The 26,693-nt window shown below is 32.9% G+C and overlaps 3 protein-coding genes across 6 annotated transcripts; 1 reads left to right on the plus strand and 2 right to left on the minus strand.

Annotated features, from left to right (window-relative positions):
• Window positions 1-1,383: 1,383 nt before the first annotated feature.
• LOC106666814 (protein FAN-like) lies at window positions 1,384-11,592 on the minus strand. Of its 2 annotated transcripts, XM_014394278.2 has the most exons (18): window positions 11,490-11,592; window positions 6,214-6,432; window positions 6,087-6,152; window positions 5,934-6,027; window positions 5,753-5,866; window positions 5,484-5,669; window positions 5,356-5,427; window positions 5,106-5,293; window positions 4,881-5,043; window positions 4,493-4,826; window positions 4,306-4,437; window positions 2,894-3,067; window positions 2,587-2,839; window positions 2,298-2,525; window positions 2,122-2,210; window positions 1,916-2,057; window positions 1,744-1,853; window positions 1,384-1,679 (listed from the first exon to the last, which is right to left on the minus strand). In XM_014394278.2, exons 1-18 carry the CDS (start codon window positions 11,501-11,503, stop codon window positions 1,594-1,596), a joined length of 2,664 nt encoding a protein of 887 aa, XP_014249764.1. In that variant the 5' UTR covers window positions 11,504-11,592; the 3' UTR covers window positions 1,384-1,593. The 2 variants fall into 2 exon arrangements, with proteins under 2 accessions (XP_014249764.1, XP_014249763.1); XM_014394277.2 differs by having other exon boundaries at window positions 2,587-3,067.
• A 2,239-nt stretch (window positions 11,593-13,831) lies between these two features.
• Window positions 13,832-18,111, minus strand: LOC106666801 (proteasome subunit alpha type-7-1). Its single transcript, XM_014394258.2, has 5 exons — window positions 17,855-18,111; window positions 14,630-14,756; window positions 14,312-14,559; window positions 14,074-14,256; window positions 13,832-14,005 (listed from the first exon to the last, which is right to left on the minus strand). Exons 1-5 carry the CDS (start codon window positions 17,957-17,959, stop codon window positions 13,916-13,918), a joined length of 753 nt encoding a protein of 250 aa, XP_014249744.1. The 5' UTR covers window positions 17,960-18,111; the 3' UTR covers window positions 13,832-13,915.
• Window positions 18,112-18,421: 310 nt separating this feature from the next.
• Window positions 18,422-24,129, plus strand: LOC106666800 (protein regulator of cytokinesis 1-like). Of its 3 annotated transcripts, none has more exons than XM_024230238.1 (13): window positions 18,422-18,620; window positions 20,420-20,558; window positions 20,631-20,729; window positions 20,789-20,929; window positions 21,076-21,192; window positions 21,259-21,405; window positions 21,474-21,638; window positions 21,853-22,076; window positions 22,136-22,283; window positions 22,440-22,598; window positions 22,671-22,839; window positions 23,481-23,600; window positions 23,666-23,819. In XM_024230238.1, the coding sequence occupies exons 1-12, from the start codon at window positions 18,595-18,597 to the stop codon at window positions 23,558-23,560; spliced, it is 1,614 nt and encodes a 537-aa protein (XP_024086006.1). In that variant the 5' UTR covers window positions 18,422-18,594; the 3' UTR covers window positions 23,561-23,600; window positions 23,666-23,819. The 3 variants fall into 3 exon arrangements, with proteins under 3 accessions (XP_024086006.1, XP_014249742.1, XP_014249743.1); XM_014394256.2 differs by having other exon boundaries at window positions 18,423-18,620; window positions 22,671-22,835; window positions 23,666-24,129; XM_014394257.2 differs by having other exon boundaries at window positions 18,424-18,620; window positions 22,671-22,739; window positions 23,666-24,129.
• Window positions 24,130-26,693: the final 2,564 nt, after the last annotated feature.

The following is a 26,693-nucleotide window of genomic DNA, read 5'->3' on the forward strand; positions in this document are numbered from 1 at the left end:
TGTTTCAGAACATTCTGAATAATTTTATTATATTCCTCCATTGTCCCTCTTTAATGTGAACTCCTCCAAAATCGAAATTTTCGCAGTTTGAGTTTCAGACCTTTCTGAACAAATTTGGTTCCGTGTTTGTCTGTGGTCAATTCCTAGTAACCAGCAAAAGTCCGAAACCAATTTTTATGAAATTTTCAGAGATTGTGCGGGTTGGCCCCCTATAAATTTCATCCCAATCAGACTAATGGTATGACCTACAGTTGCGCAAAAGTAAAATCCCCTACACAGCTGAATCTCTGAAACCATTTATATAAAAATTATTATTAATAATTTATTATTATTATAAAATAGTTTATAAATTTCACCCAATCGTATCAACAGTATCACATGCACATATGCATACGTACAATCACATTCACAGCTATATCTCTGGGCCCATCCTGTTTATACTGATTTCGTTTATACTGCTGACACTCAATGGTATCTTCTACCCAAATCATTCCTTGCTACCTCTAACATCCAAAAAATTTTTCAAAGACTGCTTCAAAAAGTATAGAGCAAGACTGAAAAAAAATCTAGCCAGATGAATTACATTGAAAAACAGTCTTTTCCCACTGTACATCAACAATGAGCTACTGACTTCTACAAAAGTCACTTAGGACTATATTTATACAGCAGACTGACACTTCGACATCGCGCCATCATCGGCGAGGAACTCAGAACTCAAGAGTGAGTTTGCACATTTATAAATTTTCTGTCTTTGAGTTTTATTTGTTTGTATATCTTTATGTTCTCTAGTTCATTGATACTTACTTCTCTCACTTTGTTAAAATTTATTTATCTATTAAATGCAAAGAATAATCAATGTAAAAGAGATGTCAGAGGGAAACTGATCAGGAACAACATTTAGGAATATTATTGATCAACAAAAGGGAATAACAGAAAAATCATATAGATGGACATGTTTATTTTTTGGTTATTTATTAACGCCATCGGAAAAAAATTAAACAAATTATTGTTAAAAATTATAATATAAAATAAATAATTAGACACGGTGTACACTGTGTTAAACCACAAATTTTAGTTTGTCTCAAGTTCTAGCCAACATTAAATTGTAGTCAATGTAAAATATACCTATACAAATTTTAAAATTGTCAGTTTTAAATAACACAAATGACTCTCATATTCAACAAATTCAATAATCAACATTTATTTGAATACATCTTTAAAATTTTACAATATTTTTTGGCAAAAAGTTAATAAACAATCACAAAACCATGTAATAAAAGATAAAATGTAATTGATTCTCATAGAAGGTGGAAAAGTTTATATTATAAAATATTTAAACAACTTATTGTCTTTTGTTTGTGCGAAGTAATACAATTCCTCCAATTAGAATTAAATATGTATATTTATAAATTTGTCCCTGGCAATATTGTATGGAACCAAATTGCACATAATAAATCACAGCCATTATTTAAAAAATGGACTTTAAGCCTTTTACAACATGTTGAATATTACATATACATATATTTACAATAAAATGTATTTGAAAAGTCCCAAAATTTTGAGGTTGTTAAGAAGTCTTTTAATTCCCAAATGCTATCTCCAAATTTTCAACTTCTTGTCTTCACCGCCAGTTACGACAACACCACCATCATCAGCTACGCAAATCGATAAAATAGCACCTGAAAACAAATTTAAAAGTTGTAAAATGTCTTTACCAAAAAATTAAAACTTTTTAAATTATACCGTTATGAGCTTTAATCTCTTTGACGAGTGTAACATTGACAAGATCCCAAAGGTATAAACTACCATGAGCCCCACCAATAAGTAGCGTTTTGCCATCCCAAGCTAAACATCTAAAAAAAAAAGTTTATTTTTGTATTATATGTTGTGTTTTCCTAGTACTTAAATCTCTTACTTAAGTTTTTGAATAAGACATTTTGAAAAGACAACAGTCCCTGTGCAAAGATCGTACACCTTCAAAGTTCTATCATCACTGCATGTCACCAATTTCGTCCCATCAGCAGAAAACTGAATGCTATTGACTGCTTCTTTATGACCTAAAAATTGATATTAAGAAGATTTTGTCCTTTTTTTTTTTTTTGGTTCTTTTCAAAATTTTACCTGGAAGGCTTTTTACTATTGAAAAGGATTTCAATGACCAAAGGAATATTTCTCCTTCCGAAGTTCCTGTAGCCAACAAAGTGTAGGAGCTATAAATCAAAATTTGTTTAAATTTATTTTAAGTGGAGTGATTTTTATTTTATAGGATAATCAGAAAGTAAACTAAATTAACCTACTTGTTAACAGCAATTGACATTATTTTGTCATCATGATCCAGTTGAGCAATGAGATCTGATGCTGGTTTGATACTCGTCAAAGGTTTCCTCAATTTCCAGACCCGGACTGAACAGTCCCACGAACCAGTTAAAACTAAAGAAGGAGGAGCCCAGGCCAAGCAAGAAACGGCATCTTCATGTCCTCTAACTCGTTCGACAATCCTTCCACATTCGACATCATAAACAATCCTAAAATTTTGAATGTTTAAAAACCAAACAAAAAATTAAAATTTAGCGAGTAATTATTTACAAAGTGCTGTCCATTGAACCAGCTAAAACAGTAGTCGAGTCGTTAAGTATAAGAACTGCTGTTAAAGGCAGGCCGCTTAAATTGACACTTCTTTCTCGAGTGGCTGATATCGCGTTATGGATCTTTAATGTAGAATCACTCGAAACGGATGCAACAAGTCTGCCGTCAGAGCTCAACGAGAGGGCAGTCACGCCCATTTTGTGACAACTGATCTCCGCGCTGATTGCCATATCTTCCAAGTTTCTCCAGTTGACTAAAAAACATATGATTAGTTGTAATGAAAAAATCAAAGTATTTTCAAACTTACCAGTCGGACTGACTGAAGGCGGTATAGCACAATGTCTTCTAGGATGCGGTTGTGTGAAGATCTGTTTTGGAACTTGTCCAAACTCCATGATCTGAACTTCTTTCGAGTGCCTCTCATTCCAGTCCTTAATGCCTTCAAGATTAACTGAACCCTCGTAGCACAGATAATAAAATACTGTCAAATAATTAAATAATACTTTAACTATTATAAAAGTGAACAAAATTGGTAATTACTGCAAGAGAGTAAGTGACATTTTTGGTAGTACATCATAAATCAAAGCAGGAATAATAATTTTATGATATTCAGAAATAATGTACGAACAATTATTTTAGATGCAAATAGCATAGACAAAGGCTTTATATTTATGCTTCTGATTTTCATCAGTTTCATTTTAACAACATTATAGGGGACTGCAGTAGCCGAGTGATTACAGCACCAGATTCTCGGCTTGTTGACCACATGGTTGCGGGTTTGAGCCTCTTAATGAGATTAATAATAAATAAGTTTGGGAAGCTGGGGAAAGAAGCCTTTCAACCTATTATACCAAAATTTTCATGGTAGCCTTGAATATTAGAAAAGTTAATATTTTTTGAATCGACACATTATCAGCAGTAAATGGCATAAAGCTAAAACAATACATTTTTCCTAAGGGAAAAAAATTGTAAATAACCAATTTGGACAAAACAGCATGCCTAGATCAGCCCTTAAATTTCCTTTAATTAGCTGTTTTGTAAATATTGTGTTGGTCAGTTTGTTTGGAAGAGATTTAAACAATTAGGGTGAACAAATTTTGATCAGCTCTAATCACCTTGGTCTGCTCAGTCACGATGTCAAAATCGCATCTGACCAAGAAAACAAGTGAGAATAGATAAACCAGGATCATCAGAAACAGTCAAATGACAGACCTCATCACCTTTTGGTAATGAAAAAATTCAACATTCATTCTTAGTATCATCAAATTGTGTTGACTAGTCCTTAAGGAATCTAATCAAATTATTTAGCAATCATCACTTATCAAAGCAAATATTTAGAACACACATTTCAGCTATTAAAACAGAAAAAAAAGTGTGTTATTTTTTTTTTAAATATTAATGTTGATTAATATTTTTTTTTAAATAACACACTTTTTTTTTAACAATTTATTTGTTTATAATTGAATAGCTTAGAACTGAGCTGGGTTGCTTTCTTTTAAACATTCAAGGAAATAATTAGCAGTCGACTCAAATAAAACTTTTATTTATGACTTTTATCAAATAAAATAATTTATTTAATAATAAATTTTATTTAATAATAAATAAATAATTAGGAGAACTGTTTTATTTAATTCCAATTTGTTAAATTAATCATTTTAATGGTTATGTAATAACTTTTGAGAAATAGTTATCAATAAAATAAAAAACATGGTACTTTACCATTATTTGCCTTTTCTGCTTCTTCACCTCGTTGTTTGTAGCCAAAGATCAAATCAATCCAATCATGGAGTTGTGCAGATGCATAATCTGACTCCAAGGCATCTCTGAGTTTGCGTACGAAATCCGCTCTGTCTGAAAACATCAAATTCAGTAGCTTAGAGAGCAAAACCTCAAAGGAAATCCTCACCTTCTGCCCAAGGTGGCAAAGTAACATTATTTACTTTTGTCCCGTCATGCCTGTAGCCGAACTGAATGCCTTTCAGGTTGTCAAGAAAATCCCCTTCGTTTGACACATCATAGAATTCCGGAACGAGCTCCTTGAAGTCTGACATGTTGGTCTGAACGTTTCTCCACACGTCGCTGATGCTGTTGAACATCCTGTCGGGGTGGTCAAATCGCCCGTTCTGGAGGCAGAGCATGTAATGCGGGTACTTTCGCACAAGGTAGAAAAGTACGAACCCAGGGGCGGAGTAGTGCGAGCCGTAGAGGAACTTCGGTGGAGGCATCTCATCGTACCTCTCCTATAAATACATTTTTCAAACTCTTTAAAATAATATGACAAAATTAAAGCATACCTTGAGTTTTTGAAACCTCTCTAGATTCAATGCGCCAATCGGTTTTGACAAATCCCTGAATGATCGGGCGTTCGACAAGTCTAGTTGAGATGAAGTGTAATCTGAAATTACCCACGGGAACACTGGATATTGTGTTAAATCATTAAAAGTTCTATCTGCCTGGCTGTAAAAAAAAAAAAAAAAATTTCAATACAAATAACCTAATAAAAATTAATAAAAACATACCTGTTTAAATAAAGCAGATATTCATAATTAGAAATGGCTCCATTCTGCCACTGTAAAGTCATAATTTCTTGATGCGAATCTACAAGATTTAGGGGTTGAGCAAGTAGACAATCATACAGCAAATCCCGATCTGATTTTGTCTTCAGTGAAAGGTAAAGATGTGTATCTTTATAACTTATTTCTAAACCCTTGAAAGAAAAAGTACTGAACAAACTTAAAATATTTCAATTTTTTTTCTAATTATACTTACAACATGTTGAAGAAGGAAACGCCTTTTAGTAATACTCTTAATATCTAAAAGACTTATCTTCAGGATGTGATACTAAAAGAAAACTGATTACAATTTTTACTGCAGATCTTTAGTAAAATTTTACTTACAGGTTCAATTTTATTGAATGGTTGGTAATACAGAGTGGTTGTTGAGAGAATCACTCGGCCGTGATTCATGACAAGTGGTGTGACTTTGTTTCCAGTGGTTTCCAAAACAATATGCTCATCAACATCCTGAAGCCAAAGTGGGTCAAACTTTACTAAAGACTGCCTTGATAATTCAATCGCCGCCACCTATGGAAAAAAGTCAATCAATTAAAACATGAAGAAATCATGAAAAATAAAAAAATAAAATCAATGATCTTAGAATTTATTACCATTTGATTTTGTTCTGCAGCAGGCAGTGTAGATGCGCGATGTAACTGAGATACAAGTGGCAAGCAATCTTTTATATGAGCGTAGTTCAAAGAAAATAAAAACGTTCTCTGAAACTATGAGAAATCCATGTTATAAAAGAAAATTTAAAATATATATGATTATTTTTGTTTTATTACTTACATTCTTAAATTTATATGGAGCGAGGACATTCCCTTCTGAAATTTCTATATGTTGTTTACAATTCACTTGTAAAACATTTGTGTTTGCGTCATTCCTAATAAAGGCAAATTTATTAATTTTTGTTATCAAACAGCACAAAGAAAATGTACATACTCTGATTGAAAGTCTGGAACATATCCCTGGACGATCGTCAGGTAACCTGGTAAATGGGGGCTGGTGCTAGAGCAGCAGAACAATTATTAAATAACATACCAATGCAATTTGGCAAAAAAACACAAACCTGACAGAATCATTGGTTTCGTAGCGCGAAATTTCGGTGCATTCTTTTAAAAGGAGTTTCACTATGGGCTTATGGTGGTTCTGAGGATCGAAAACAAGGGATTTTGAACAGACCTTGAGCCTTCCGATTTCCGAAGGTGTTTTGCCATCAGTGCTTTGAAAATGAACACTGTAGTCCTCAAAATAGATCTCCCCAGGTTCTAATAAAAGTAGGGAGAATCTGAAATTAAAATTGACAATGGTATTTTAAAAGTGCATTGTTTTACTAAATATTTTTGGCTTTAAATAAAAAGATTCTAGTTATGAAAAATTTAGTGTTTTTGTAATTGTTATACTAGGACACGTGTAAACAAAACCCAAACTGTCCTGAGCCTTATTAAATCAACAATTGGCACTGTAAGGAAATCTGTAAGCATGAAAGCCTAAATTGCCCTACAACTAAATAAATGTCATCCAAAATTGATAAAACTTGTAGAATTATAATCAAAAAATGATTGAACGAAAAGAAAATTCCTTTCTAATCTTGAACAACTTATGTTGTAATGTAATAAATATGATCCTATTAACTGTAATCATGAGTCAGCAAGGTCAATTATACCATAATCAGGCATCCAAACTTGGAAAAGTTTATACACCCAATAAACAATGTGTTATTTAATCAGTATTTAATACAGTGTATTAAAACTGAATAGCATTAATTTAAAAAACTTCACTTTATTTTAACTATAAACAAACCTCATTGAACTAAACTTTTGTCACAGAATTTTTATTTGGAGAGGTCAGTAATTCCAGGGACAATGGTGGGAATTGAACCCACGACTTTAGTCCCCTCACCTGAGCATAAACATCTGAAGTAAATGGCAAGGCAAAAGTACACCTCTGCAGAAATAAACGAAAATGGGTCCCACTCGTAACTCTATCTTTTCATCTCCACCACACTACATAAAAATTATAAATCACTTTCAATTACTGCTCTTTGGTCAGCTAAGACCAACTAAAACATATTAATACAATAATTGTTGAAGGGTCTCTACTTCTCTAATATCTCCCAGTTGTCACTTCAAGTTCGCCAAAGACCCAAAATGATTATATGTTATTTGAGTATAAGGAAAAAAAAGAGAAAAGTGAAAAAGTAGGCTGAGATGGTGAGTTGGTGTCTCAAGGGTACTGAAGTCACAGCTCAAGTTAGAGCAGCAGCATATTGAGCCAAAGGTTGTGGGTTCGAGTGCCGTTCATGACACTAATCTTTTCATTACAACCACACTTTACTAAAAATTATAAATCACCTTAAATAAATAACTAATGCCACAGCCTCTACCAAGTACTGACATTGAAACATTAATATTATAACAGTTTTATTTTTTAAAATAAATAAAAATAAAAACCCACACCCAACCGCATCTCACGATATCTGAATAAAAATAAAAACATAGGTAAAGGCAATCTAAAGGGAAAAGACACACAATTAATTAACAAACAACATTTATCAACATAAATTGGCTAAAATGACTAGTTCACATCAACCAAAATTTATAAAGTGACTCAGAACTGAATAACTGAACTAAAGTTTCAAAAATGAGTTTAAAAAAACATTTAACTGAATTTTACAGTAAAAAGTGGCTTTTCATTTAAGCAGTAATTCACCCCTTGAAAAGGTTTTGACTCTAAAATAGTTAAATCTGATTTCAGCAAGCAAAAGACGCTACCTTGGGAAAGAGAAGAAAATGAATTTATCTTCACAAATACTATTTTTTCAAAGGCAACATCTTTCAACGGTACAATCTTTTTGGAGTCAACATTTGTAATTTGAAGACAAAAATTTAGGTCGTTAATTCTTCAAAGATCTTTTTATAATATTAATATGCGAGAGCTTTATACAAAACAAAGTTATCAGAAAACTGTAGGCGAGCTTTTATACTTTTATTTTGTCAGCTTAACTCAATGTTCCCAAGAAGAAATATCGTTCAAAGACTCAGAAAAATCAGAGTATCGCTATCAAAGAAATCCATCTTAAACCACCAGTCTTTTTTATAACTTCTAGGAAAGTGATTTTTGGTAAACAGTGCTATGGAAAATTTAGCATTTTCAGGCAGTACTTTAGATGAAGATGTTTGGTATACAAAATACAGGTTCCATTTCAGTTTCTAAAGCTAACATAGAGTTAAGAGTGATAGACGGCAAAGTGAACAGTTTTATGACCAAAGTGAACATTACATGACCATGAAGTATTATCCGGATGTGGTACTGCTATTTTCGAAAGGAAATAATAACAACTAATGAAATTAAGCAAGGATGTTTCTAGAAAATTTGGATTTGTTATTTATAAATTTTTCCCTGCTTATCCTCTGTTAAGCACTTTCTATCTTTCAGGTTAAACCAATTTACCATTAACATTGCAAAATGCTGAAATGTACAGACCCAGTGAATATGAGATAATTTAGAGCGACCAAACTACAGATATAACCCCGTAAGCCTTTTCAAAATTTCAATTCTAACCATTTCTAGAAAATTGCTCGAATTAAGAAGTGTCTTTGTACATTGTGTAAAATATGGTGAACTGACAATAGATTTGGCCATGTGGCAAACAGGAAGGTCATCAAATAAGTAAAAACTTCAAAATTAGAAACAATCACTTTTATAAAATACTTATTCACTCAATTTTTTTATGCATATATATGNTTAATGAGGGTTTGCAACAGAGAGGTTGTATCAACCCTCAGGGTGCTGGTGTTTTTGAAAAAAAGACGATTTGTAAATATGATGCAGGGCCATTGGATTCGAACCCAGGACCTTTATCTGATGAGCGCCGTGTCAATGCCTAAACGTTGCGGCCACCAACGCCCCTTCAAAGAGATTAATCTTTGGATTTGGCACAAAAATGCTGTTATTGATAACAGAAAAGCAGGTTTTTTTTTTTCTTTCTTAGCCTTAAGAGCATTAAAATTAGCCATATTATTTTTTAAAACAAATACTTAGGAGTAATATTGTATATTTCCTGTATGCAGGTTGATTATTTTAGTATAAATTTTTTAGTATAAAATAAGAAAAGGATATGCCAAAAGGCAAAAATAAATTTCAAAAAGAAAAAACCTCTATCAAGAAAGACACTATCTGTTGATAACACAAAAAGATACAGGGGCCCAAAACCAAATTCTCGAAACTGTGGTATTGTCCACGTAGGAGGTGATGACAGTATTAGGGTGTATAGGTAGGTCAGCAGTATAAATTATTTTCAGAAATTGTGAGATGCGGTTTGGTGTGATGTAGGTTTCAGAAAAACATTTTCTTTATCGTGCTTTCTGTCTCGTGTCTCGTAATTTATACAATGCAAAATATATTTTTTATATTCAATCAAAGTATTTCTACTCACTAAAAGTGTTTAGTGAGTAGAAATACTTTGATTGAATATAAAAAATATATTTTGCGTTGTATAAATTACGAGGCACTATACAGAAGGCATGATAAAGAAAATGTTTTTCTGAAACCTACATCACACCAGACTGCATCTCACGATTTCTGAATAATTATCAACTAAGGGTCACTAATCACCACACAGTATAAATTATATAAAGGATGGGATAATGCTCCTATGTGGGAGCGGACTTGTATCTGTCTAACTTCCGAGAACCAGTTGTCTACCTCAACTCTCTCTACAAACTGTACTCTCTTACAAAAAATTTAAAATACTTTAGTACAGGATTGCAACTTAGTTCTGCTGTAGCCTTACTTCTTATTCTTCGATTATATTCATCATCACTGTTCCTCAGAGAAGTGGCACAATGTCAACCCTAATTGGACCCTCTCTATCGTCCCGCAGTTTTTCATAATAGCCAATTCGATCACAATCTGTAGATTTTACAAAAATATTGGCTAGTATGGACTATAAAAAAAGTAATGGAACCTTTTTTTTTACTTTTTTATGATTTTTTTTTGTTTTTCTAATTTATTTGTGTCCTGTTTGTCTTGTTGTATAATCAAAGTCAATTGTCTAATAAGAAAATAAAAAATAGACACTTTTTAGTCTTACAATCAGTGTCATGCTTTCACTTTCTACTGCACAATAAGATGTTGCCAAATAAAAACCCCAAAACAATGGTTTCTAGGTCAATTGACTCCCAACCACAATTCTAGAGTCAACATGACTATATACATTATTAAATATAATTCTAAAATATCAATTTAAGTCTATGACATGCTGACCCTATAGTTTCAATGTCTTCTTTTTTTTATATTAGCCCAAAATGCACTGTGAGGCTGATTGGTACTAGATATTACACTATCAGCCCTCTCACTCATTTACACATACAACTATATACATACGAACTATACAGCTAAACAATAGTTATACACAATATTTACAAATTAAAGATTGGGCAATACCCCATTTTCTTTAAAAATCAGACCAGGGGACCCAGCAGCAAAGAAATGTCTTTGGAAGGTGCCATGCCTTCTTGCTCCCTGTAAGGGGCTACAGCCTGGCACTCCTCGGTCAAGTGTGTCACACAGAGACCTTTTTCTACAAGCTGTAAACCTGCGCAGGGTTTGTCTCAACAGCGGTGTCCAGTGTCAATCGGGTTGCCTATCATCAAATGTGTAAGCACAATCCTGACCTTGTGTTTCAGACCATCAGAACCTGTAATGAATCTCAGACCTACAGAAGACGGCAACATGCAAAACATGTCTGACAGACAAAACCAACAAGAATAAGCTAATCAAGATGTTTCAGTGTTAATCAAGCTACAAGTATAAATAGTAGAAACCTTCTTTATAAACACAAACATATGTTTGATCATATAAAAATGAAAATATGATACATTTTTGAATAACCGCTCAAACCCCATCACATTCATAGAACATTTCAGGCATATCAACTATTAAATTTATACAGCCTGTCAATTCTATTAAATTATTAAACATTTAAGTGAAATATCATAAAGTTGTGTGCTGATACACTTGATAAAATAAATTGTTCCTGCATAAATAATGACAATCATGATTTACACAAATATGAATAAGGTAGAGTAATCACATTGGAAAGTTGGGTATTGGGACTGATTGAATCATGTTTGAGTATGTACTTCTTTAATGTTGAACCACAAGAAGATGACATTCTTTGTAAATATATGCTCTTAATTAATAATATTATAATTAAAGTAGCTTTTGTATACAGAAACAGACTTGTTTTGTATGTTTTCTTTTGGCTTGTACATGTCCGAAGCTGAATTAACTAAATCGGCCTGATGATGCACAGAAGCATTGTAACTCGTTGCAATTTACCTGTGTTTATCCATAGTTATGATCTATGAGCAACCAGCCACCCCAGTTTTCATGATTGTAACATAACAGATACCTCACTTTCTTATCTGATAACTTCCAGTGACTTCCACTCTTTTTTTGTATATTTGTGAAATATGGTAGAAAAAAAACCACAGAGGAATGCTTGCAGGTTGATATCCAAAGATTGTGGTTCTAATAAAAGATAAAAATTATCCGACTAAAATATAATGACGTCTAATTGGCTTAAGGAGGGAAATTCAAAATCATCCTGGCTAAAATATTCAAATTTATACCACAGAAAATAATGATTCATCATGCTGAAATGTCAGAAATTTCTACACAATTGTTCAGCCTCTAATTAAGCTAAGCTAATATTCTTCATTTTGTTGCAAATATAAATCTAAAAATAACTTTTATCTCTTTACAATTTATAATATTTTACCTAAACAATCAAATACAATTACAAAAATTTTGAGAACAGCAAGGCCCTTGAGAACTAATTCTAGTTAGAATAAAATTTGATCGCAAAATTGCTGCAAGTTAATAAAAGAAGGAAATTCAAAATGTTAAAATATACAATTCTTTTTATTTAAAACTAAAGATTCAGGATTGTTTTGCTCCAACACATCTAGGCACTAAATCAGTCTCTTTTGCCTTATTAAAAGTACAACTTGTGATAACAATATTTGAGGATCAGGGCTGGATGGACAAATAATTGTAATAATAACCAAACTTTACTGAATAAATGATATGTAATACAAAATAAAGTATATTAGCACAATGGTATTTTATCAGCTGTCTGGATGGTTTAAAGATTTAGATCAACCAAGAAATTCCATTATTTGACCCAGGCGTATTGACTATTTTTTCCTTGGCTGTGTTCTAGGTCCCAAAACACCTGCAATATGTAGCACAATTTGATAGGAGTCACCTTACAGAATCTACAGAAACTGCGTTGGTTGATGCCAACCTTACGCCCTTCCTAACCTCTTTAGTTTGTTCACTTTTAGTTTTTGATGTTTAAGCATTGACTGCTTGAATATATGCCTTTGTGTATTCTTTATTTAAATTAAATTGCATACATCTCTCAATTGCATGGTCTTTTATATTGGCATACTACCCATGGAGTTCTCAATTTTGAGACCAGATACACCTGCTCCCGTACTTTTTTACATCTTTCCTAGACTGTGAGTTTTTCCATTTTGGTACCTACTACCTAGTTCATCTGGAAGTTTTGCTTGAATTTGAATAAATCGTTCAAGCTCAAGTGTGTACTGTTAAAAGCATATCATGTGATAATCATATATTTATATTTGTTCCACCATGGTTTAACCGTATCACATTTATTGTCTTTTTAAGGGCCAATTTAAATAAAATGAGTATCCCTTTCTCACCAATGACTAGAAACTGCACATTGGCTTTGTCAGGTGATCATACTGATTCTTTGTCTCAACCAGAATGTAAAAATAAATGTTTCCACATAAAAATTTATCTTAACATTTGCAAACTACTACCCTGTAGATATCTATTATTTTTTTCCATTAGAAATATTTGTATATGACAAACTATGTATATATAAACTGTTTCAAGTTACATCACAACCTCAATTTATAGATGGAGGATGATTTTTAAGTGGATTCAAATCTTTACGTTTCACTGAGTGAACATATTAACCATTTTGGGACTACTGACACTCCCCAGGCCTAGTGACGAGTTAGGGATATCTCTACCTCATGGTTTTTTTGCCTTTTAAGAGCCCTATCTGGGCACGTGCGGCATCTATTGGGTTGAGGTTAATTCCAAAGTGTACAAGAAATGAGAGTAGTGCATGGAGTCCGCCCACACCCTACCTCATCATCAACAAACCACTCTTTTCTGCCCCTTCTGTTCACAGATCTCTTTCAAACTTTTGCCAAATTGCGTCACTATCATTTTTCTGGAAAACCATTTGGCCACCATATGTACACGTAGAAATGTCCTACTTTCGACTTCCTCTTGTTGCTTGTTTGTTTTCTCTCTCCTTACATTCACTTAAGTTGTAAGGTATAATATCTGAGGAATGTACTATCAAGTGCTGTATGGAATTGCAGCAGCATAAAAGGAGTAACATCAATTCAAATGGAACGCTTTGAAATTCGATGCATAATATAAAATAAAACAGAGTGGGGGGGGGGCACTAGCGACTGAGGCTATAGGCAGGGGAAAGTGTTTTAACATCCAAAAATCAGTCCCACAAGGTTAAATCTATGTTTAAATATGTTTGTGCCCAAGAGCAAGTTTAACTGTAAATTCCAATAAATAAATAAAACACAAAAGTGAGGAAACACAAAATATTTGAATAGAATGTATTGAAAAATTTATAATTGGTTTGTTATTCTGCCTGTGTAAAAATAATGAAATTAAAAACTATTTAAGAAAATAATTTCTTATTTCTTTTGCTTCTTTTTCTCAGCCTCTTCTTCTTTTTCTTTCTCGACACTCGTAACATACATATCAATTGTGTCTACATCCAGCATCTGCAAGAAAAGAAAAAAGGTTAAATTTAAATCATTTGAAGGAATTAATTATTTAAAAAAGCAATCACCTTAAGAGGTGCATTACGCCGCATAACAGCGACTTCTAAATTTTTCTTTCCAGACTGAACTACTTCAAGTAATGCTTTGACAGCTAGTTTGACGACTCCTTCTTCAGACTTGAGATCAGATCCCTCATAATTTTTTTCAAGGAATTCTTTTACTGCCTTTGCTCCCCTGCCAGTGGCATTAGCCTGAAAAAATAAAGATATTGATATACATTTTAAAACAAATAAATAAATAAAATACCTTCCATTCATAGAAGATTCCTGAGGGGTCAGTTTGAAAAAGATGGGGCGTGCCATCAAAATCGAAACCAGCGAGTAGGCAGGAAATGCCAAAAGGCCTTCGACCATTGCTCTGTGTGTACTTTTGCTTCAGGCCGGCTATGTATCTAGTTATGTACTCGACTGTCACTGGATCTTCGACAGTTAACTTGTGCGATTGACATTCTATTTGAGCTCGGTTGATTAATATCCTAGCATCTGCTGTTAGACCTAAAAAAACAAAACAATAAAACAATCAAAGTCAATTTAAGTCACTTGAACAATTCAGTGATACTCGTACCTGCAAATGCCATGACAATATGATCATCAAGTAGGCAAATTTTCCTAACAGTCCTCTCCTCTTGAAGTTTGGCGATAGACTTTTTCTCGACACCAAGAACAACACAGTTCTCACCTCTAACACCAACCTAAAAAATTAATGTTGCTCATAACTTCATTTCATATAGACCTTTAGTAGCAAAAAGTAACTATTGTAAGATGTTGCTGGTCAATCTTCAAATTTTTACTAAAAAGGTAGATATGTTACAATTTTGTGAGAAAATATAATTTCCAATTTTGACAATCTCTTGCTTGAAAAGCATTCCAAAGCCACTGAAGTAATAAATATGTTAATATTTAACCAACTAACAAGCTTCAGAATACTATTTTAATATTTGAAAATTGTTTACTATTTGGTTTATTTATGGATATTTTAATACATATTAACTTTTCATTGAAATCCCATAAATTATAATAAGGATCATTTAGAGGGCGGTACCTGGGGCTGCAATGGATAAGGTGTTGACATGGTAACTCTTTTTAAAAAATAGCGTCATCCTACGAGTTGATATGATTTTTGGAGGAAACAGGTCTTTATTATTGTATTGTATAGATTTCTTATTTTGTTCCCTTGAGAGTGAATGTGTAGCGTGAGAGGGCTAAAGATGGGATACTGAGTACCCCATCGACCCACAAATAAACTTACTTATGTGATATGTGTACAGGGAATTTATAAGGAAGGAAAATAGACACTATAATATTAGGAATAATAACAATAATTGAGTGGAGGAGCATAACTTCAGTGGCAGGATAAAAGTGAGGTCTGACCCCCCAACTGAAAAAAAACCCACAGTAGGTAATATCGCAGACTGCCACAAGAAGTCACAAGCTCAATTCTGTAGAATGTATGTATGTGCATTTTGTGTGCGAAGTTGAGATTAAATCAATCAATCAAAGATAGCAATATTATGGAAAAAACACTTAAAATTAGAAATTGAAGATTATTACAAATTACATGTTCTGAGGGGAACGAGGTGAGCCAGAATGGGTCCAGTCACTCAGAAAACCTCAGATTATAATGTCTGGAATCTTTTTTTCGGGTTGATAGAACACTATGACTGGAGTGAACTTCAACTTTGGATTCCACTGAAACCATTACTTACATTGTCAACTAATTCTATTTGAAGTTTCAAATTATATTATCACATTTACCAATTTATAACGAAGTATAAATTCAAAGCAGTGGATCGTAAATTTATACCTTGACTTGTATTTTTTATTATTTCATTACTGCATGACTACCATGAAGTTAGCAAAGTAAAGTTCATCCAAGAAATTAGCAACATATTGTTGGATATTTGCCTATCATACTGATTTTTGTCAATTCAGACATGTTACACCATCTTCTTTCACTGATGTCTGAATTAACAAACATCAGCAAGGACAGGAAGATCAGGATGATAGATAACTACCAAGCAATATGTTTATCATCCCACAGACCAAAGGGGGAAATCTCACAATTTAATGAGCAACAAGATCTGAAATTATGAGGCATTCAAATGGAACACAGATTTACATATTTTTTGGCAATCAGGAGCTATAAAACCACTAAGTTGGATGGTGAGGTTTATTCCCAATTGAACTTATACTGATACAGTCATCCTGGTTTATGAATCATGGATGTCCCCAATTTTATCAACAGCAGCTTTATACATCTATACAATACCATAAACGTGATTAAATTATTGCATTCCATTCCAACATAGATGCGGGCGCAACTGATGCAATATTAGCCGGATTGATGTTTGTGTGCCTCCCATTAGTCGTTGGGTAAGTGGGGAACACCCGAAGCCACCCGATGCAAATCCAATGTCCAATTTTCCATAAGATTGTATTATGCAGATCTGCCCAATGTCACACAACACTGCTCTACTCTATGCTATGTGATGCAACCAAGTTCTCTACTGACCAGATTTTCGAGAAGTGTCAAGAAAGTCGAAGACAAAAGAACCAGACACTCATGTTTTTATTTCAAATTATATGTATTATTGCAGTTACATTAATTACAACATGCTTATTTTAATATAAACCAAGTGATCCAAAATTCAGGAGTTTTAATTTAAAGAAATTAATTTCAATGGTTTGGCAGAAAATTTATCGAAACACCAGAATACCATTTATTGACAGAATGAACTAACAATTTATTGCACGGTTTTGCTCATAAAATTTAACTAACAATTTATTACATGGTTTTGCTCATAAAATTACACCATTTTCGTTGAGTAATGTCAGAACCTGACACTCATATTTTTTGTAGTTTATTTCAAACTATGTAGGTGGAATTTTGTCGTTATATTAATTACAACATGGTTATTTTAATGTACACCAAAATTAAACGAGATAAAAATTCATGTGTTTTTATAAAAACTATTTAATTATGATGGTTATACAGAAAATGTATCAAAACACTGGAATAACTTTATTTATGATTATTCAGAGATCGTGAGATGCGGTCTGGTGTGACGTAGGTTTTAGAAAAACATTTTCTTTATCGTGCCAACGTTTCGATCTTTATTGAGATCATCTACAGGGCTCAAAGTGTTTGTTTTTCGTGTATATGTGTCATCCTTTCCTGTTGTGTTGAGAGTCTGTAATTTGAGACTTTATTTACAACAATAAAATTTAACGAACAATTTTATACATGGTTCTGCTCATAAAATTTAACTGACAATTTATTACATGGTTTTGCTCAAAATAATGCATTAAGCACAAAAGAGGCATTGCGATTGTGATACTGATTTGTGATGCACACTGTATGTGGCATGCACTTGACGACGTGTAGATGTGCACACCCTACCAAAATTGGCAAGGCGTCGGGTCACATCACATTACATTGCGCCGGGTGTGTTCCCCGTTTTACCCAACTGCTGAAGGAACACACATACGTTGGTGTATGAGTATCGGTATGCATCAAGGGCAATAATTAGATGCTATGTATTGGTCGGTATATTGGCATAGTGTACAATGTGTATTATGTACAGCATGTATGTATAATGTTTAACGTATTTTTTGATTAAATAGATTATAAACGTCTCATCTCATAGCAACTCTTAATCCCAAGCTGACAGATCGATACAGGAGAATGATTAAACAGATATTTACTCAGATAATTGATTCCGTGAAATTCCGTTTGACAATTATAAAGTTCGTATAGTAATAATATAATAATATTAAACGTTTTTATTACCGCCGTTGATCCCTTCCTCACGGCTTCCTGAGCGTACTCGACCTGGAGGAGGTGGCCGTCCGGCGAAAAGACGGTGATCGCTCTGTCGTACCTCGCAGTGCCCATGTTCTTCCGATTTCAAGCCGACTTCGCAGATGCAACCGAAGAAGAAAAGTCGAACAGTCAACGTTCAGAAAACCTGGGTTACTCTGCAGAAATCAGTCCGGCCGACTCGCGTAATAGTAACGGGGAGGTTCTCTTATTCAGACTGCAAGTCAGTCTTCAATTCATCAAGGTTTTTTTTTTATAAAATAAACCGAACCGATTGAGAAACATTCATTTGTCGAATTATTTTTATAGTTTCAAAACTCGAAGAGATTTTTATTTTATTTAAAAATCACAAATACTCGAGTGGGATGTCGAAAAATAAAACAATTGGCCGTCAAAGAGAATAAAACTGAATCAAATTTTTCCCGTTAATGAAATACATCGGGATTCTTTTGAAAATACTAAGAAAAACGAGTATTATTTGGTTTCAAGGAGTTTTCGACCTAGTTTTGACCCCCTGTCCGGCGAACGACTTCAAAGTCGGGAAGGCATTGAAGGCGGAACCGTTTCACAGGACCGCCGAGTGGGAAAAACGAACTTGTAACGGAACCGTCTTCGCCCCGCTGTTTTGTTACATCGATTTAGATTCCAATTCCACCCAAGTACATACACTCCGTTTATTTTGACACAATTGTTGGATTTTTCGAGAGGAAATGAGTGCCAAGTTGATCGAAAATGGGTAAGTTTGTCTTTTTTTTCTAATGTTTTACGGCGATTTGACTTTATTCGAAAATTATCCGGTACGAATTCGGTTGACTGCTGAATACGAACAGGCCAAGCCTCGTTGGACCGTTTTTCAATCCTAATACAAACGATTTGCCAATAAAAACAATATAAATATAAACTCTTAACAAAACTAATTTCGACTTAGCAGTTCTGAGAGAACTCAGCAAGCGAGATGGGCAAACATTTCACCAACTAGGCATTTTTAATCAGAAAAATAAGCATAAAACATCAATATTGTCATATTTATCTAACACAGTAACGGGGGACTTGACAGTGTTGACAGTAGTAGCTGTTGTATTGAAATTTCTAGTATATACAAAATCGTTATGCTGACGAGTTAACTTATAATAGCGATCTGGTGACCAAAAAATATCTATTTTATTTATACAGGGCAATGATAATTGTTGTTTCATCAAAAATGGCTGTCCCTTCAAGCTAATCAGGCTTAGAAGAGATACTGACATGTACTTGATCTGAATACGGTGTTGTGATGACCTGTATGCTTTAAAGGCAATCTCACATGACACAACTAAAGACATACATTATTATTTCAGACAAGGAAACAATCATGGAATTGTAGTTTCATCGAACAAATCTGTGCTGCTTCAAGCTAATCAGGCTTGGAAGAGATACTGACATGAACTTGATCTGAATACGGTGTTGTGATGACCTGCATACTTTAAAGGCAATCTCACATTACACAACTAAAGACATACATACTTATTTCAGACAAGGAAATAATCATGGGATTGTAGTTTCATCAAACAAATCTGTGCCGCTTCAAGCTAATCAGGCTTGGAAGAGATACTGACATGAACTTGATCTGAATATGGTGTTGTGATGACCTGTATACTTTAAAAGCAATCTCACATTACACAACTAAAGACATACATGCTTTTTTCAGACAAGGAAACAATCATGGAATTGTAGTTTCATCGAACAAATCTGTGCTGCTTCAAGCTAATCAGGCTTGGAAGAGATACTGACATGTATTTGATCTGAATACGATGATATGATGCCCAAACATTATCTATTTTTCTTTATTTGTGCTTTAAATATAATCTCACACTAACAAGTTAGAACTTAGGCTTAGAAGTGCTGTTATGAACTTGATCTGAATACGATGATTTGATGACCAAAATTTGTATACTTTCCTCTAAGGCAATTAAAAGGCAATCTCACACTTACAACTAAAGACACAGATGATTCTTTCAGACAGAGAAAAAATCATTGGATTTTGTTTTTGTCTGCATCGCTTCAAGCGAATTACACTTGGAAGAGATGATGTTCTCAATATCATGACCTGGTGACAAAACATTGTTTACGATTATTTGGAAGTCGTGAGATGCGGTCTGGTGTGACGTAGCTTTTAAAAAAAATTTCTTTATCATGCCACTGTTTCAATCTTTATTGAGATCATCTAACCATCCCTAAACAACCAAAGTCCCAGACTGTTATTTCAGGCAGGGAAAACTGGGTTGCACTTGATGACCAGGATCAGGCATCTGAAGTTTATTGCTTGAGTTTAACTTCGATTTTTCCTTCTTGTTTTCTGATTTGGATAGATATATTATCTTATATTTGCTTTAATACACTTATAACATAATCATTGCTAGAAATAAGTAATACATTTGGTTAATTTGCCTGGTTAAAAGAAGATTGGGTAGGCGGTCCTCTTATCTGCCCCAAGAAAAATTTTAGTTTGTGAAATAGCTAGGGAAAATACATTTTTATATTATCTATTCTTTTTAGAATTCAAGAGCTCCTCAAGAAATTTGACACCATGACAATTGAATTTATCTCCGAGTTACTACAGAAATGGAAGACCATGTATGTTGTCGATGATATTTTCATTGACAAAAAATTCAAACAGTTATTAAATTATTTAGAGGTAAATGTTTATTATTTATATTGATACCTGGCAACAACCCAAACTCACCCACTCTTGGTGTTTATCATGCAGGAATTTTATTCGGAGATTCTAGAATCATCTGAAAAAAGGAAAGAGGAGCTTATAAAAGAGATTGAAGACAAGCTTAAAGAGCATTCCTTGCTTCAGAAGGTATAATCATATTTTGCTTATTTCAGTGTTCAAATTTTTCATTTCAACTAAATCTCCAGGAACTGCGGTTAGAAATAAAGCGAAATGTTAAAGAAAATGAACCGCTAACTGTGGTCATCAGCAAGTTGGATGATGCAATGAGTGAATATAAGGAGTTGAAGAATATGCGCATAAAAAAAATGGAAGCTTTGAAATTAAAGGTTTTTATTTTATTTACAGTTGTGTTTATTTTAATGAAATTAATCCATAATTTGTTTTCCTTCCTTAAAAAATAGCTTAATATTGTATTCCCTGTTGGAAATTATAATGTACAAATTAATTATTCAAAATTTTAACATTCGTGTAGGAAACTGAGCTTTGTGCACTGTTATCCCGACCAGAGCTTGAAATCAATGACCCAGTACCTTCTGAAGCACAGCTTATTCAAATTGAAGAATATATTTTTAAACTTCAACAAGAAAAGGTTTTTACTTATTTTCAAATCAATAAATAATAATATTTTCCAATAATTAATAATTTTTTTCTTTAGATTGAAAAACAAAGCATCTATCACACGGCCAAAGCAAGAATCACAGAAATGATGGGACGTCTTGAACAGGAGCCTCAGCTGGCATTTGAAAAAGAGGTCTTCGGAGAAAAGTTCATACTCTCAGACGAAAATTTGAAACAACTGAAAGTATGATGGCTTGATAATGTTCTATAATGAAAGATTTTTCCAGTCAACAATACAAACAATAATTTCAGGCTCTTGAATCGTGCCTGGAAAATGACATTGAACATGCTGAAATGAAAATATCTCTATTGAAAGCAAAACTTGAGAAATTGTGGAGTCGAATAAATGTTGATAGGGACTACAAACAAGAGTTTTTTGTCAAGTATAAGGGTGTTGGAAAATCAGTGTCAGATGCAGTAAGTTAAAACAAATTTTATAATTTTTCTGTCAACATGCTAAAAAATGTTTTACAAACGCACCGCTATTTTGGCGAATTGTAAGCTGAATAAGCATCACACCTAATTTGTAAGGATATGTAAATGTAACTAATATATATGGATTTTTTTGTGAATTGTTTTGTAAAACAAAAACATTTCAGTGTAGTTTTATAATTAATTTAACGTTTTATAGTTCATGGCTGAACTGGAACGATGCGAGGAGATCAAACTGGCTAACATTAAGCCTATGGTGTTAAATGCACGGCAAGAAATTTCAGACCTATGGGACAAATTGACATATGTTGATGAGCAGCGGAAAGAATTCCATCCTTATTACACAGATCTTTTCTCTGAGGATGTACTCGATCTCCACGAGATGGAGTGCACAAAGCTCCACAATTTTTACGAAGAGAACAAGTGAGTTGAAAATTTTAAATTAAAAATTAAAAACTGTATCGCTGTTTTGTTGTTTTTAGGTTGATCTTTGAACTGGCCGACAAGAGGGAAGTCCTTTGGCAGAGGATGCTTCATTTGGAAGATGTAGCACAAGACAAGTCAAGATTGTTTAATAATCGTGGTGGGAAGCTCTTAAAAGAAGAAAAAGAAAGAAAACATTTGGAGAATGTAAGTCTTAATTTTTTACAATAAAAAAATGCCTTGACACAGTTTTCTAAATTCTGCTAAACTGGTCTGTATGGTTGTGTTTGTTTTATAGTATGCCTGAGGGGTCTAAAACCAGAATTGTTATAAGTTTTGCACAAAAATATTTTTTTATTTCAGAGTCTACCAAAAATTGATGCACAACTGAGGCAAGAATTAAGTAATTTTCAAGAGAACCACGGCACTCCATTTTTGTGGTATGGCGAAGATCTTTTGGCAAAGATCAACTCTTCATGGGAAGAACGGGCCCAATTGAAACAATCAAAAATACAATCAAGGGTAATTGGACAATCCCTCTCCGCCTTTAACAGTTCGAAACATGTCTACAACATCTATTAAATTCTTTTGTAGAAAAATGTTCAAAAATCAGAAGCAAATGCTCCTATGTCTGCGAAGAGGAAGACCCCGATGACTCCGAAGGTTGTAGGAAATAAAAAAGTTTGCAGACGGCAAGACGAGTCACAGGGCGTAGGCAACCAAACAATCATTATTTCAGGATCGGATACCAATGGGAAAGAAAGTAGCTAATATTTTATCCCTTAACGCTTGGGATCTTTCACTAACGTCTGCATCTGCACGTCTATGCCATCTTAAATATGAAGACAACTTATTCCTTGTGCTTCGTTTGCCATCTACATTTTTTAAATTAATTTGTTTATTATTATTTTTAAGTATTTTCTATTATTTAATGATTTATTGCTTAAGCAACTCCACTATTTCATCCAATATTTCATTATATGTTGTTACTTTTTTTTTTTTTTTTTTTTTTTAAATTATTATTACTTATTTATATTATGGGAATAATATGTAAAAGCCAGCATGAGACTAAGGCCCATTTGAAGGCTGTTGTGCCATGGATTGCTTTACAGTTCTTTGTAGGAATATTTTTATGAGAATCATTTCTACAATTATTCTCATTTTACAACCCATTAGAATGCATGAATGGCATGTTTATGAGTGTATTTAATTAATTTTTACATCATTTGATTGTTACATTTTAAAAATGGTATTTATAAGGGATTTTTTTTTCTACAAATGCATATTGTTCAAATTAGAATCGTGATAGTCAAGCAAGTGTAGACTTTTAATTACTTATGGTGTTTTGCTAAGCTTTTATCCATTCTTTATTTGTTAATGTATTATGATATGTTAAATTTACAGGTTTATCAAGCGAAGTGTTTAAAGAAAACACCTTCCAGTCAGGTATATCCAATTCAAGCTATGACACCAGCTCCTGCTGATGTCAGCAATGCAAGTATTGCTTCATACTCACATTTTCAGGTAGATTTCAAAATACCGCAAAGTCAGATTATTCATTAATCATTAATTACAATTCTCCTGATCAGGAACAAATTGAGTCCGTGTATCTAGTAACTCCCAAGAGTTGTAATGGGAAGCGGCCCGCGCAAAAAGAAAACGACGCTTCCCCAATTAGGACACACTCGTCACCAACAGCGACACCGAAGAGTGCCAAAAGGACCCGGTATATAACTACTGGGCTAACAACGCCAAAAATAACACCAAGGAGGCTCATCACAGGAAGTGCATCAGAAAAAAAAAGACTTCTTCCCAGATAAAAATATAACATATAAAAAAATGTTTTCTTACTTTTATTTTAACCATATATATCTGTTATATTTACTGAACATAAAACAAACGTTGTGCATGCAATGTTGATACTCATAATTGCTGTATAAAAAACTTGTTTCTTTTTTTAATTGAGAGGTTCAATCACACTTTATACTATATATTTTAAACTTCTGTGATTTGTGTTTGGAAATGATTATTAAAGTTTTTCTTTGTTTTTTAATTTTTCTTTAAATAAATGTTTTCTTGTTTTGTCATGCCTTTCAGATAAACTGGAAATTCACATTTAATTTGAAACCTAGGGGCAGTTTGACTTTTCTTACCTTTCTGTCTAAAACTATGCATAATTTGGTTTATGTTGTACATTGTAGCATTCCATTATTTAAAAGTTGACTACATTGGACTTTGACTTTGGAGCGAAGTTCAAAGGATTCAACATTTTAAAAAAATGTCAATCCGTAACATTTTGTAAAGTTTGTAATAAACCATACATTTATGGTAGTTACTTAAAACTCGAAGTTTGGATATTGCAATAATAAAACAGACCTTTTATGAATCCATAATTTCCATGATTAAGCAGTGTTCTGAAAATATGTATATTTCAATTAATTTGAATACTTTGAAGAATTAATTGCACCCATACTGAAAAAAATTACAATGTTCGTGTGCAAAAAAGAAATCTCATCCTTTTATTTTTTGGCAAGTTTACATTTACCGGTTGATCTCCAATTATAGGAAGAAATTTTAAATTTAACGTAAGAAAACTGAAACTGACCTTTCCATTGAAATTTTTGGCATTTTCTCATCTCTTATGGCACAAAGTTGGAGGAAAAGAATTTTATTTTATAAAAGAAGTCTATACAGAATTTCACGTGAATTATTATTAAAACTGTCAATTGCATTAAATGCTAATCTCAGGGTAGTGTAAAGTTTCTTACAAATCTTTATGTAAATCTTAATGTCATAAATATTAACTTTTTTTTTTTAATTTTTACTAAGAGGATCTTGTGGCTATAATTTTTCTGAGAATCACTTCCTTGAATTGTATTAACTGTATATCAATCCAAACATTATTAACAATTTAAAATATTTTTAAAACATGAGTGTGTGTATGCAATATAAATGTGGACAATATATATGTATATAAAGGCCTTGGACAAAAAAGATAATCCACATTAATAATTTGCCAATAAATTTAGCTGTTTGATTATTTAACTTTTTTTTATAACATAATTCTATTTACTATTATAGATTATATATTGTTACATACCTACCAATAAAGTATTTTATAATTTTTAAAATAAAGATATTCCCTTGGTGTTTTCTTTTCCCCTCTCGTAGCTTAGATAGTTAGGGCCTGGACTCTCTGTAGCTCTCAAATACTCTGGATCATGGTAGGTCTTGACGAAAAAGTAAATTCAATTGTTACTGCCGGGCTTTTGTCTTATTCCTATGCCATCATCAGGGCAAATAAATCATATATGTCTACAAATTGAGATAATAAGTTTTCCACAGGCGATTTCATCTTTGATGAATATGTGATGGAGGCCCATCCCAATTAAAATTTCCAAATTAGGAACAAATGAGATTGGTCGTGGATGGGTCAGCCAGAAAATCTCAAAAGAGGGGGAGAGATTAACAAAAAGACCATCAGTCGCCATTTTACTCGGCCCAAAAGTGGATCCTTAACTTATTTTTATCTATGGCAAAATAAAAATAAAGAATTGTGATGTATTAACAATTGACCGCCAAATTTCTTTTGCTAGGGAATGTTTTTTTTTTAAATTATAGATGTTGATTAGAATGCAAAGCAATATAGCTATGCAATACAACAGGGATTATGTTTTTTATTATTAAAAGTTTATGAGTTGTTATGAGCCATTGTTGCAGTAATGTCAGAAATTACGTTTATTTTATTATATAAGTGTATGGTGATTAGTGACCGTTAATCGATAATTATTCAAAAATCGTGAGATCTCACCAGACCACATCTCAGGATTTCTGAATAATTATTATATAAGTTTTATAAAAGAGAACGCATTTAGTGCCTTGAAAATATAAAAATCTCCATCTATTAATTCCTGTATTCTTTAGTTAAGTCCTAATTGCAACTCAAAAACACAGACGCATACTATATGTTTTATGTTTTTTCTTTTATTTATTTTTTGTACGAGTCCCAATCAGTCCTTGTTGCAATAGTAGTCAATAATTTAATTTACTTTTATCTACGGCAAAATCCGAAATAAACAACTGTGATATTTTATCAACTGACCGCCAAATTTCTTGTGCTAGGGGATGTTTTTTGATTATAGATGTTGAGTAGAATGCAAAGCACACTATGCAACACAACAAGGATTATATCTTTCAGTAAGTTCGAGTTATGATTAGTAATGTCGGAAATTTCGTTTATTTTTTAGCAACGTGACTAGAAAGCCGACAAAATGATCGGAATTTAATGTTTTTGTGATATTTATAAATGATTGTCAGACAACTACTTTAATATGTAATTTTATTTGTTCATTTCTTCCCAGTTGTACTTTTAGATATTTTTATGTTTGATTTACCCGTATAAAATAATTTAACGATAATTATAACATTTATTTCTCCCCACAAGGCGCTATGGTCCAACACTTCCGCAACACAGCCAAATGTTGCGGGTTTAGTATACAGAGAGATTTAATATAGGTCCCCCTATTTTTTAAAATTTTATTGTGACGGTTTTGGAAAACTGTGGGCATCATTGATATCAGCGTCAATAAACCGATAACAAAATGTACACACTGATGG

This window comes from Cimex lectularius, unplaced genomic scaffold (assembly GCF_000648675.2).
Source record: "Cimex lectularius strain Harlan isolate CLEC.00 unplaced genomic scaffold, Clec_2.1 scaffold2, whole genome shotgun sequence".
In the NCBI taxonomy this organism is placed as follows: Eukaryota; Metazoa; Arthropoda; class Insecta; order Hemiptera; family Cimicidae; genus Cimex; species Cimex lectularius.

Coding starts and splice junctions, on each gene's coding strand:
- LOC106666800 (XM_014394256.2), top strand. CDS start 18,595: ATGAGTGCCAAGTTGATCGAAAATGG. Junction 21,639..21,852: donor GAAAATCAGTGTCAGATGCA/GTAAGTTAAAAC, acceptor AACGTTTTATAG/TTCATGGCTGAACTGGAACG. Junction 22,284..22,439: donor AAAGAAAACATTTGGAGAAT/GTAAGTCTTAAT, acceptor TTTTTATTTCAG/AGTCTACCAAAAATTGATGC.
- LOC106666801 (XM_014394258.2), bottom strand. CDS start 17,959: ATGGGCACTGCGAGGTACGACAGAGCGATCACCGTCTTTTCGCCGGAC. Junction 14,757..17,854: donor TGAGGAAGGGATCAACGGCG/GTAATAAAAACG, acceptor TTAATTTTTTAG/GTTGGTGTTAGAGGTGAGAA. Junction 14,257..14,311: donor GAATCTTCTATGAATGGAAG/GTATTTTATTTA, acceptor TTATTTTTTCAG/GCTAATGCCACTGGCAGGGG.
- LOC106666814 (XM_014394277.2), bottom strand. Junction 6,028..6,086: donor GTTCCAGACTTTCAATCAGA/GTATGTACATTT, acceptor TGCCTTTATTAG/GAATGACGCAAACACAAATG. Junction 5,294..5,355: donor GTTTCCTTCTTCAACATGTT/GTAAGTATAATT, acceptor TTTTCTTTCAAG/GGTTTAGAAATAAGTTATAA.